We start from the raw sequence: 12,046 nt of genomic DNA, 5'->3' as shown, positions 1-12,046 counted from the left end.
TATCCTTAAAGAGCCGCAGGTCAGAGAGACCAGGAGGAACCATCAGGACCACCGGGCCCGTAAATAGGGCTGGGCGATATATCGAGATTTTAATATATATCGATATATTTTCAAACGCGATATGGTACAAGACAATATCGTTTATATCGATTTAAAAAATATAGCTTATTTTGTGACAAATTGATTGAATGTTTTATTTGAGATTTGCACAAATGTTTTGTTATTTGCACAACTGTCAACCTCAGTGGAAAAGTCTGCCTGTTACTGTCTACATTGTATTAATTACAGTGTATTTTAATTTAATTGTTATGCAGGAAAGGGATATTTGTTTTATTTTATTCAAGAAGCATTTTTATTCTATATATGCAGGCAGTTTATTTGTATTTCATTTGTTTTATACATTTTGATATTGTGCAGACCTCTGTTAATAAAGGAACCTGTGTGACATTTGGCACGAGGCTTTGTATTAAAACTGACTGTTTTTTTAAGGGTTTGCCTCAGAAAAAATGAAGCTAACAGGGATGCTAACAGGGATGCTAACAGGGATGCTAACAGAGATGCTATGCTATAATGCTTTGGGGGAAACCCCAATTATGGCACAGAAAAAATACCGATATATATCGAGTATCGCCATTCAGCTAGAAAATATCCAGATATGACTTTTGGTCCATATCGCCCAGCCCTACCCCTAAACCAGACTCTGGGGGTCTCACCTCCAGCACGCTGACCCGGCCGGGGCTGCAGTTCTCCAGAACCGTGTCCAGGCAGTGGCGCAGCGCGGCGTCGTGCAGCAGCGCCTGCAGCAGGCCGTCCTGCCGCAGACACGCCTCCTCCGTCTGCACCGCCTGCTGCAGCTCCGACTGCAGGTTCCCATTCAGCTCCAGCCCGCAGAGCAGGCCCAGCAGCCGCGGCAGGCCCGGCCCGGTGGCCTCGGGGCCAGAACCGGAGGTCCGCTGGTCCTGGAGACCCGGGACCGACAGCTGGACCCCGTGAGGAGCCAACTTCTGCTGCAGCCGGCGGATCAGACCTGGGGGAGGAAGCAGAGGTGTCAAAAGTATTCACATCCATTACTCAGGTAGAAGTATATATACTAGAACAGGGGTCGGCAACCCAAAATGTTTTAGAGCCATATTGGACCAAAAACACAAAAAACAAATATGTCTGGAGCCGCAAAAAATGAAAAGTCTTGTATAAGCCTTAGAATGAAGAAACACATGCTGCATGTTTCTATATTAGTTAGAACTGGGGGAAGATTTTTTTTTTCATTATGCACTTGGAGTAAAAGTCGAAATGTCGAGAAAAAAGTCAAAATGTCAAGAAAAGAAGACGAAATGTTGAGAAATAAGTCAAAATGTCGAGAAAAATGTTGAAATGTCGAGATTAATGTTGAAGTACAATCTCGAGAAAAAATTCGAATGGTTGAGAAAAAAATTTGAAATGTCGAGAAAAAATTCGAAATGTTGAGAAAAAAGTCAAAATGTCGAGAAAAAAGTTGAAATGTCGAGAAAAAAGTCAAAATGTCGAGAAAAAAGTCAAAATGTCGAGAAAAAAGTCGAAATGTCGAGAAAAAAGTTGAAATGTCGAGAAAAAAGTCGAAACGTCGAGATTAAAGTCGAAATGTCGAGATTAAAAAGGAAAGGAAAAAGGAAGAAAAAAAAAGAAAAAAGGGGGAAAAAAGAAAAAAAAGGAAAAAAAAGGTCAAACGTTTTTGAAAAAGCCCCAGGAGCCACTAGGGCGGCGCTAAAGAGCCGCATGCGGCTCTGGAGCCGCTAGTTGCCGACCGCTGTACTAGAGTTTAAAAATACTGCTGTAGAAGTTGAAGTATCAACTCAAGTTTTTTACTCAAGTAAAAGTATAAAAGTACTGGTTTCAAAACTACTTAAAGTATAAAAGTAAAAGTAATGTAAGGGGGAAAAAGCCATTAAGGACAAAAGCCATTGAAAATGAATGCATCTTAGTATGATGCAAATATATTAAAGAACCATATATGTGTACTATTGTACGGTGGCCGAGACCCGCCATTGCTGAAAATTAAAGAAACGCTGCAAATAAAAGAAACACTGCAAATAAAAAAAAACACTGCAAATAAAAGAAACGCTGCAAATAAAAACAAACGCCGCTGCAAATAAAAGAAACGCTGCAAATAAAAACAAACGACGCTGCAAATAAAAGAAACGCTGCAAATAAAAACAAACGACGCTGCAAATAAAAGAAACGCTGCAAATAAAAGAAACGCTGCAAATTAAAACAAACGCTGCTGCAAATAAAAGAAACGCTGCAAATAAAAACAAACGCTGCTGCAAATAAAAGAAACGCTGCAAATAAATACAAACACCGCTGCAAATAAAAGAAACGCTGCAAATAAAAACAAACGCCGCTGCAAACAAAAGAAACACTGCAAATAAAAACAAACGCCGCTGCAAATAAAAACAAACGCCGCTGCAAATAAAAGAAACACTGCAAATAAAAACAAACGCTGCTGCAAATAAAAGAAACGCTGCAAATAAAAACAAACGACGCTGCAAATAAAACAAACGCTGCAAATAAAAACAAACGCCACTGCAAATAAAAGAAACGCTGCAAATAAAAACAAACGCCGCTGCAAATAAAAGAAACGCTGCAAATAAAACAAACACCGCTGCAAATAAAAACAAACGCTGCTGCAAATAAAAGAAACGCTGCAAATAAAAACAAACGCCACTGCAAATAAAAGAAACGCTGCAAATAAAAACAAATGCCGCTGCAAATAAAAGAAACGCTGCAAATAAAAGACACGCTGCAAATAAAAACAAACGCCGCTGCAAATAAAAGAAACGCTGCAAATAAAAACAAACGCTGCTGCAAATAAAAGAAACGCTGCAAATAAAAACAAACGCTGCTGCAAATAAAAGAAACGCTGCAAATAAAAACAAACGCCGCTGCAAATAAAAGAAACACTGCAAATAAAAACAAACGCCGCTGCAAATAAAAGAAACGCTGCAAATAAAAACAAACGCCGCTGCAAATAAAAGAAACACTGCAAATAAAAACAAACGCTGCTGCAGATAAAACAAACGCTGCAAATAAAAACAAACGCCGCTGCAAATATAAGAAACGCTGCAAATAAAAACAAACGCCGCTGCAAATAAAAAAACGCAAATAAAAAAGCCACAACAGAAGTGAATTACCGGGGATTATTTTTGCTGATCCACCGGTGTTTTTTACGTGAGAGGAGAAGAAGAAGACGACGAAGAGGACGTAAGTGAAAAGGAAGAAATAAGAAGAGTGAGGAATAAGAAGAACAACGAACGAGAAAATAAGTGAAAAGGTTAGTGTTCAACGTCGCTACGTGTAATTTTTAATGTGCAACACCGGTGCATCGGCAAAAATAGTCCCATTGAAATGAACGGCGGCCATTTTCCTATCCGGTATCCAGTTAAATAATACATCCATGGCGTTGACGGTGCAGCAGCTTTCAGTGTGAATCCAGGGTTACAGGGAATCAAACCTCCTCCAGTGAAGTGAGCCGAGGCCCGGGGGGGTCGAGGGTTCTGGGGGGGATAGTGGGGGGTTAGTGGGGGTTAGTGGGGGGGGTCTGCTCCCTCACTCCCAACAGGAAGCTGGTCCAGACTTACATAAGCCCGTTTGGACCAGAACAAAGTCTCTGTGTGTCTCTGCCAGCAGCTCTCACAGCTCCCAGCATGCACTGGGGTGGAGACGTTTCTACAGAGCAGCAGGTTCATCCCTCCATCCATCTACTATCAATCATCCCTCCATCAATCTACTATCAATCATTCATCCCTCCATCAATCTACTATCAATCATTCATCCCTCCATCAATCTACTATCAATCATTCATCCCTCCATCAATCATCCCTCCATCAATCTACTATCAATCATTCATCCCTCCATCAATCATCCCTCCATCAATCTACTATCAATCATCCCTCCATCAATCTACTATCAATCATCCCTCCATCAATCTACTATCAATCATCCCTCCATCAATCTATCAATCATCCCTCCATCAATCTTTTATTCATCCATCATCCATCAATCTTCTATCAATCATCCATCCCTCCCTCATCCACTCACCTGTCATCCCTCCCTCCCCTCCCTCCCTCCCTCCATCCCCTCCGTACCTTTACACTCCTCCAGCGTGTCCAGCAGCCTCTGGTCTCCAGCGAGTCGCTGCGTCTCCTCGTGTGGAACAAACACAAACTGCTCCAGCGTGGGGGGGCTCTGCTGCTGCTGCCTCCGCGGGGCCACGGTGGCGTGCAGCCCGCAGATCTGGACCCCCCCGGCCCGGATGTTGTCCAGGACACGGCTCACGTGGACCTGGACGGCTGTGGAGGAGGGAGGACACGTTAGCATGTTAGCACTCCAGCACCGACGGTTCTGCACATACACAACCAAAGTGTCAGGCTTTAAACCTGAACCGGAGTGTCTTTAAATTCAAACCGAGGTGCTATAGCGCTATAGCGTCTTTAAAACTTAATCTTGAGCGCTATAGCGCCGTAGCGTCTTTAAACTTGAACCATAGCGTCTTTAAACTTGAACCAGGCTGCTATAGCGCCATAGAGTCTTTAAAATTGAACTGGAGCGCTATAGCGCCGTAGCGTCTTTCAAATTTAAACAAGGCGCTATAGCGTCGTAGCGTCTTTCAAATTTAAACGAGGCGCTATAGCGTCGTAGCGTCTTTCAAATGTAAACGAGGCGCTATAGCGTCGTAGCGTCTTTAAACTTAAACCATAGCGCCGTAGCGTCTTTACATTTGAACCAGAGGCGGATCTAGGGGGTGGCTACTTGGGCTCAAGCCCCGAATGTTTTTCCAAAAGCCCCGGATCCATAGGCGCCAGAACCGTGGGCGCTTCGGGGCCCGAGCGCCCACGGGGAGGGCCGAGCAGGCGAGCCCCCATGTCAACAATCACTGATTGGCTAAAGCGGTTTTCACACAGAGGGCGCACAGCAGTAGCCGCCGCCGGCTTTCCCATTTATTGAGTATTTGCTGGCTCCGCGCAAGAGCGCAGGGTCGGCGGCGCGCAACCGGGCGCACGCCGCCGGGTTGGGCGCAGACTCGGCGCAGAGACGGCGCAAGTGCCCAGATCTGGAAAAAAAAAAAAAATCTAAATGTTCAATTGGGGCGCAAACACCGCGGCAGGTGCCGTCTCGCGCCGCCGAGCTCGGTGGGGAAGCGTCCGCTCTGGGCGCAAAGCGCAGACCGAGCCGCTGTTCTGTCGATTTCTGCTGCTTCGTCGAAAAATGCTACCACCGCATAAACAGATAGCGTCTACTGTCGAGTTTTGCTACCCCATCAGAAAAAGTTCCTTAATGGTTTTCTACCTTTTGCAAAGCAACAATCTTACTGTTTTACTCCCTAAACAACTTCCTTTCCCCCCAAGTGGTCCTTGTCTCTTGCCAGGCCGTTATTGTAAATAAGAATGTTTTATTAATGACCTTCCTGGTTAAATAAAGGCCAATGACTGAATGAATATCAAATAAAGCGATAGAATTGTTTTATTTTTCCTCTTTATCGTATAATGTTCAGAAAGTGTAATAATGCGTCGCCGCGTGACCTACGGCGAAAGCTCTGCGTCGATTTAACGCGGTACCATAAATCAGGCTTCACAGCGCGACTGTCCGCCCGGCTCGTGCTCGGCGCGGCGTGCAGCTCCTCGCCGACTCCGCGCTCATATATTTAATACATTTATAAAGCCCATATATTTATAAAGCCCTGCCTGGCCGAGCCCTAACCCTGAGGCCATGGTAAATACAGTAGGTTACAGGCGGACACGCGGCACTGTTGACTTTTTTTCCCTGCCGGCAACGTGACCAGATCACGTGACTGGTCAAATCGCAGCCTTTGCGGTTAGAAAATCTCGTTTTATCACATTGCGATATTATCGCAAATGCAATTAATCGTTCAGCCCTACTTCAACCTGAGCAGCTTTAAACTTAAACTGGAGCGCCGAAGCGTCTTTGAACTTTAACCGGAGCGCCACCTACAGGCCACCATAGTCAGATCGGGACCAGGTCGGGGCCTGTGTGACTCGTTTCCACACACCTTGTTTTCCGTCGGCGTACTCGGAGACTTTCTCCAGGTGGGCGACAGGGTCGATGCAGACGGAGCGGATTCTCGTCGGCAAACGCAGACTCCGCCCCGGAAGTCCCACCACGATCATTTGCAGCATGGTGTCCAAGAACGTCACCCAGTTTCCCGTCCACTGCAACTTCCCGTCGTCTCCTGTTGAGTAAACCCGTTAAAAACAAAGACAGAAGAAGAAGAAGAGGAGGAATACTGCGCAGGCCTTGGTCGGCATCCCCGGTACCTGCGCTGTTGGACTCCAGGATGCCTTGGAAGGTCTTCCCGTAGTCGTAGCCGCGCAGGCGCAGCTCTTTGTACACGTCGTGAGCTTTGAGTTTCATCTTGGCGTCTTCGTCGTCGCTGGGAACTTGGAGGTTTGTCTGTTTCTGGAAGGACTCGAGGGCCGTGTCCTCCAGGATGCTCACCTTCCCTGGGGAGGGAAACCCAACACGGACGAGAGTCAGGGGAAACTTGTTGTACGAAACCTTCAAGGATTAAGGAAGATCACTCACCACTGACGGTCAAGTTCCCGTTCTCGGAAACCTCAAACCTGTTGGTGGCGGGCATGAGCCGGACCTCCAACTGGACCGAACCTGGGGGGCGACACAGATCAGAGCTCGACTAGATCAGGGCTCGGCAACCCGCGGCTCTAGAGCCGCATGCAGCTCTTTAGCGCCGCCCTAGTGGCTCCTGGAGTTTTTTAGAAAATGTTTGACCTTTTTTTCCTTTTTTTTTTTCTCTTTTTTTCTTCTTTTTCTTTTCGTTTTTAATCTCGACATTTCGACTTTCTCGATATTTTGACTTTTTTCTCGAAATTGTACTTCAACATTAATCTCGACATTTCGACTTTTTTCTCAACATTTTGACTTTTTTCTCAACATTTCAACTTTTTCCTCAACATTTTGACTTTTTTCTCGACATTTTGACTTTTTTCTCGACATTTCGACTTTTTTCTCGACATTTCGACTTTTTTCTCGACATTTCGACTTTTTTTTCGACATTTCAACATTTTTCTCGACATTTTGACTTTTTTCTCGACATTTCGACTTTTTTCTCGAAAGTTCAACCTTTTTCTCGAAATTTTGACTTTTTTCTAAAAAATTTTGACTATTTCCTCGACATTTAGACTTTTTTATCAAAATTGTACTTCAACATTAATCTCGACATTTCGACTTTTTTCTCAACATTTCTACCTTTTTCTCGAAATTTCGACTTTTTTCTCAACATTTCAACTTTTTCCTCAACATTTTGACTTTTTTCTCGACATTTTGACTTTTTTCTCAACATTACGACTTTTTTCTCAAAATTGTACTTCAACATTGGGCCGCTCGGGCGCAGTGGGTTAAGCGGCGGCTCATATACTGAGGCTACAGTCCTCCTCCTGCAGCGGTCGCGGGTTCGAATCCAGCCCGCGCACCTTTGCTGCGTGTCTTCCCCGTTCTCTCTCTACCCCTTTCCAGTCTGCATCTCAATAAAAGGGCCACTAGAGCCCAAAAAATAATAAATAAATAAATAAATAAATTGTACTTCAACATTAATCTCAACATTTTGACTTTTTTCTCAACATTTTGACTTTTTTCTCAACATTACGACTTTTTTCTCGACATTTCGACTTTTTTCTCGACATTTCGACCTTTTTCTCAAAATTGTACTTCAACATTAATCTCGACATTTCGACTTTTTTCTCGACATTTCAACTTTTTTCTCGACATTTCGACCTTTTTCTCAAAATTGTACGTCAACATTAATCTCGACATTTTGACTTTTTCCTCGACATTACAACTTTTTTCTCAACATTTCGCCTTTCGCCACTTGCCTTCATTCTAACTCACCGGTCTTGGGCAGGATGGTCGCCCTGTGGATCGTCACGTCCTCAAAGTTGACAGGAGTCTTGTCCAACACGACCCCGGAGCTCCTCACCAGGGTGCGCCAGGCCAGCACCAGGTACCCGGTGGCCGGGTACAGAACCCGCCCATCGATGCAGTGTCCGGTCAGGTACTGGTCTGGGGAGTCCGGGTTCATCTCTGTGGGCGGACACACAGACACACAGACGGACAGACGGTGAATCTCCAGAGCTAGCCAGGCTGGACTTGTTCCTCTGAGAGATCTGTACCGATGTTGTAGACGGTGGCAGACGAGGATCCCCCGGAGCCGCAGGGGAAGTCTTCGGCCTTGGGGACGTCCCAGGTCTGGGAGTGGTCCCACTGCACCAGCGGGGAGATCAGGGGAGTCCCCACCGGGACCGGGTAGCTCACGGCCGGGTGGAGGCTGTCACAGTCCACGTTGATGCTGCAGGAGGAGGGAAGAGGACTCGTCACCAGACAACACACCCAGTAACCGCACAAGCACGAGGGATGGGTGATATTTTACCGTTCACGAAAAAACCGTCAAAAAAATTCCCCACGGTAAGAATTTGTATCTCACGGTAAAAATGATAAATTCCTGTTGATGATGTTTTTGTGTAAAACTGATTTATGATTCTGCGTTAAATCCAAAGTTCGAAAGAAAGAAAGTTCGAAAGAAAGAAAGTTCGAAAGAAAGAAAGAAAGTTCGAAAGAAAGAAAGAAAGAAAGAAAGAAAGAAAGAAAGAAAGTTCGAAAGAAAGAAAGTTCGAAAGTTTGAAAGAAATTTCGAAAGTTCGAAAGAAAGAAAGTTCGAAAGAAATTTCGAAAGTTCGAAAGAAAGAAAGAAAGAAAGTTCGAAAGAAAGAAAGAAAGTTCGAAAGAAAGAAAGAAAGTTCGAAAGAAAGTTCGAAAGAAAGAAAGAAAGAAAGAAAGTTCGAAAGAAAGTTCGAAAGAAAGAAAGTTCGAAAGAAAGAAAGAAAGAAAGAAAGAAAGAAAGAAAGTTCGAAAGTTCGAAAGAAAGTTCGAAAGAAAGAAAGAAAGTTCGAAAGAAAGAAAGAAAGTTCGAAAGTTCGAAAGTTCGAAAGAAAGAAAGTTCGAAAGAAAGAAAGTTCGAAAGAAAGAAAGAAAGTTCGAAAGTTCGAAAGAAAGAAAGAAAGTTCGAAAGTTCGAAAGAAAGAAAGAAAGTTCGAAAGAAAGTTCGAAAGAAAGAAAGAAAGTTCGAAAGAAAGAAAGAAAGTTCGAAAGAAAGAAAGAAAGAAAGAAAGTTTGAAAGTTCGAAAGAAAGAAAGAAAGAAAGAAAGTTCGAAAGTTCGAAAGAAAGTTCGAAAGTTCGAAAGAAAGAAAGAAAGAAAGAAAGAAAGAAAGAAAGAAAGTTCGAAAGTTCGAAAGAAAGAAAGTTCGAAAGAAAGAAAGAAAGAAAGAAAGAAAGAAAGAAATTTCGAAACAGGTAAAGGTGTAACTCATTTCATTGGTTTTTATCAATTGAATTTAATTGGTGTAGTTTAGTATTTAGTATATTTTAGAGCAGTGATTTGGCTCCAAAGACTGAATGTGGAGATAGATTTATAGTTACAAAGATGGAGTTGAATTGGTATTTTTTTTATCGTTATCGGGATAAATGCCAGAAATGATCGTGATAAATGTTTTTGTCCATACCGCCCATCCCTAACAAGCACTCAGCACGTGTACCGACCCGTTGGCGTGGAGATTCCCGATGTTTGACAGGAAGAAGTCCAGGTTGTTGGGGTGTCCTCTCTTCATCAGCGGGAGGATGGAGCAGGTGTGCTTCAGACTCCGCTTCAGGATGGCCTGTTTCCACGAGGCGGGAGAAACACACCAGGGTTTAATCGAGGACCCGAACTGAGCAGCTACCCCACAATGTTCCCACGAGGTGTCCAGTCTATAGAGAGTCTGCATTGACATCACTTTCCCACTGGACCAGCCCCCTTACTCACACTGAGTGGCAAAACATCAGCAAAAATGGCTGCAACTAGTGGAAAAGACGGGATAACAGCCGATTATTGGCTTAAATTAAAGTCAGTTGGACTTGACAGTGACCCCTACAGTTACCCCAAGAACCAGTGGTCCATGGACATTAATATTTGGTACAGTTACTAAGAACCAGTGGTCCATGGACATTAATATTTGGTACAGTTACCAAGAACCAGTGGTCCATGGTCATTAATATTTGGTACAGTTACCCCAAGAACCAGTGGTCCATGGACATTAATATTTGGTACAGTTACCAAGAACCAGTGGTCCATGGACATTAATATTTGGTACAGTTACCAAGAACCAGTGGTCCATGGACATTAATATTTGGTACAGTTATCTCAACAACCAGTGGTCCATGGACATTAATATTTGGTACAGTTACCAAGAACCAGTGGTCCATGGACATTAATATTTGGTACATTTACCAAGAACCAGTGGTCCATGGACATTAATATTTGGTACAGTTACCAAGAACCAGTGGTCCATGGACATTAATATTTGGTACAGTTACCAAGAACCAGTGGTCCATGGACATTAATATTTGGTACAGTTACCAAGAACCAGTGGTCCATGGACATTAATATTTGGTACAGTTACCAAGAACCAGTGGTCCATGGACATTAATATTTGGTACAGTTACCAAGAACCAGTGGTCCATGGACATTAATATTTGGTACAGTTACCCCAAGAACCAGTGGTCCATGGACATTAATATTTGGTACAGTTACCCCAAGAACCAGTGGTCCATGAACATCAATATTTGGTTCAGTTACCCCAAGAACCAGTGGTCCATGGACATTAATATTTGGTACAGTTACCAAGAACCAGTGGTCCATGAACATTAATATTTGGTACAGTTTCCCCAAGAACCAGTGGTCCATGGACATTAATATTTGGTACAGTTACCAAGAACCAGTGGTCCATGGACATTAATATTTGGTACAGTTACCAAGAACCAGTGGTCCATGGACATTAATATTTGGTACAGTTACCAAGAACCAGTGGTCCATGGACATTAATATTTGGTACAGTTACCAAGAACCAGTGGTCCATGGACATTAATATTTGGTACAGTTACCAAGAACCAGTGGTCCATAGACATTAATATTTGGTACAGTTACCAAGAACCAGTGGTTCATGGACATTAATATTTGGTACAGTTACCAAGAACCAGTGGTCCATGGACACAGGGTTTAGCAGAGGGACTGCAGGTCTGGATCTATGGATCTTTGATGATGATCTACTACTTTGTCTTTAGAATTGGTAACAGAACATTTATGACCATATGGCACTTTTAATTTCGTTGTTATATAACAATGATAATAAAGATCTAATCTAATCTCACATGTAAACCTTGACACAGTCGACCGTGTGTTTACTCAGATCTCCAGATAACGGCACATTAACACTCTCTTTATGATCAGGAAGAGTTCATGTTCTCCAGATAGGAGTCGCACAGTAGTCGCTCAGATAAGACGGCCGTAAACCCGGGAAACCGGAGATCTTACCAAGTAGGAGCTCAAACCATCTGAACAAGACAGTAGTAGCAGCAGTAGAAGTCATTATAGTTCTAGTAGCAGTACTGGTGGTATTAAAAGTACTGGTTGTATTAGGAGTACTGGTGATAGTAACAGTACTGGTGATAGTAGCAGTACTGGTGATAGTAACAGTACTGGTGGTATCAAAAGTACTGGTGGTATTAGCAGTACTGGTTCAGAATCCAATTTAAAATTGTATTACTTGCGTATAAAGCCCAAAACGGCTTAGCTCCGCATTATTTACAAGACCTGATAGTGCCTTATGTTCCTGGCAGAGCTCTCCGTTCTCGGAGTACAGGTTTACATGTAGTTCCTAGAGTATCTAAATGTAGATTTGGAGGGCGGGCGTTCTGCTATCAGGCACCATTACTATGGAATTACTATTTTCTCCCACTAGGGGAGTTTTTTTTACCTGCCATTGTTTATGTAATAACTGCTCGGGGGTTTATGTTCATGTTCTGGGTCTCTGGAAAGCGCCTAGAGACAACTTTTGTTGTATTAGACGCTATATAAATAAAATTGAATTGGTGGTATTATAAGTACTGGTGATAGTAGCAGCAGTACACGTAGTTGTAGTTTTGTTAGCAAGGCGGTGGAAGTCATTA

The 12,046-nt window shown here is 43.3% G+C and overlaps 1 protein-coding gene across 2 annotated transcripts in view; it reads right to left on the bottom strand.

The window, feature by feature from the left end:
* The window catches only part of LOC133419447 (fatty acid synthase-like), an 81,244-nt gene that overhangs the window by 30,468 nt on the left and 38,730 nt on the right, over nucleotides 1–12,046 (bottom strand). For both annotated transcript variants that reach the window (XM_061708637.1, XM_061708636.1), the window contains exons 15-22: nucleotides 9,602–9,717; nucleotides 8,178–8,353; nucleotides 7,897–8,088; nucleotides 6,577–6,657; nucleotides 6,309–6,494; nucleotides 6,044–6,223; nucleotides 4,122–4,325; nucleotides 714–1,027 (exon numbers count right to left, since the gene is read on the bottom strand). In XM_061708637.1, the coding sequence (XP_061564621.1) occupies nucleotides 714–1,027; nucleotides 4,122–4,325; nucleotides 6,044–6,223; nucleotides 6,309–6,494; nucleotides 6,577–6,657; nucleotides 7,897–8,088; nucleotides 8,178–8,353; nucleotides 9,602–9,717 (1,449 nt within the window). The remainder of the gene's footprint in view (nucleotides 1–713; nucleotides 1,028–4,121; nucleotides 4,326–6,043; nucleotides 6,224–6,308; nucleotides 6,495–6,576; nucleotides 6,658–7,896; nucleotides 8,089–8,177; nucleotides 8,354–9,601; nucleotides 9,718–12,046) is intronic.

Source organism: Cololabis saira, chromosome 19, assembly GCF_033807715.1.
Source record: "Cololabis saira isolate AMF1-May2022 chromosome 19, fColSai1.1, whole genome shotgun sequence".
Classification (NCBI taxonomy): Eukaryota; Metazoa; Chordata; class Actinopteri; order Beloniformes; family Belonidae; genus Cololabis; species Cololabis saira.
This window is presented reverse-complemented; position numbering and strand designations above follow the sequence as displayed.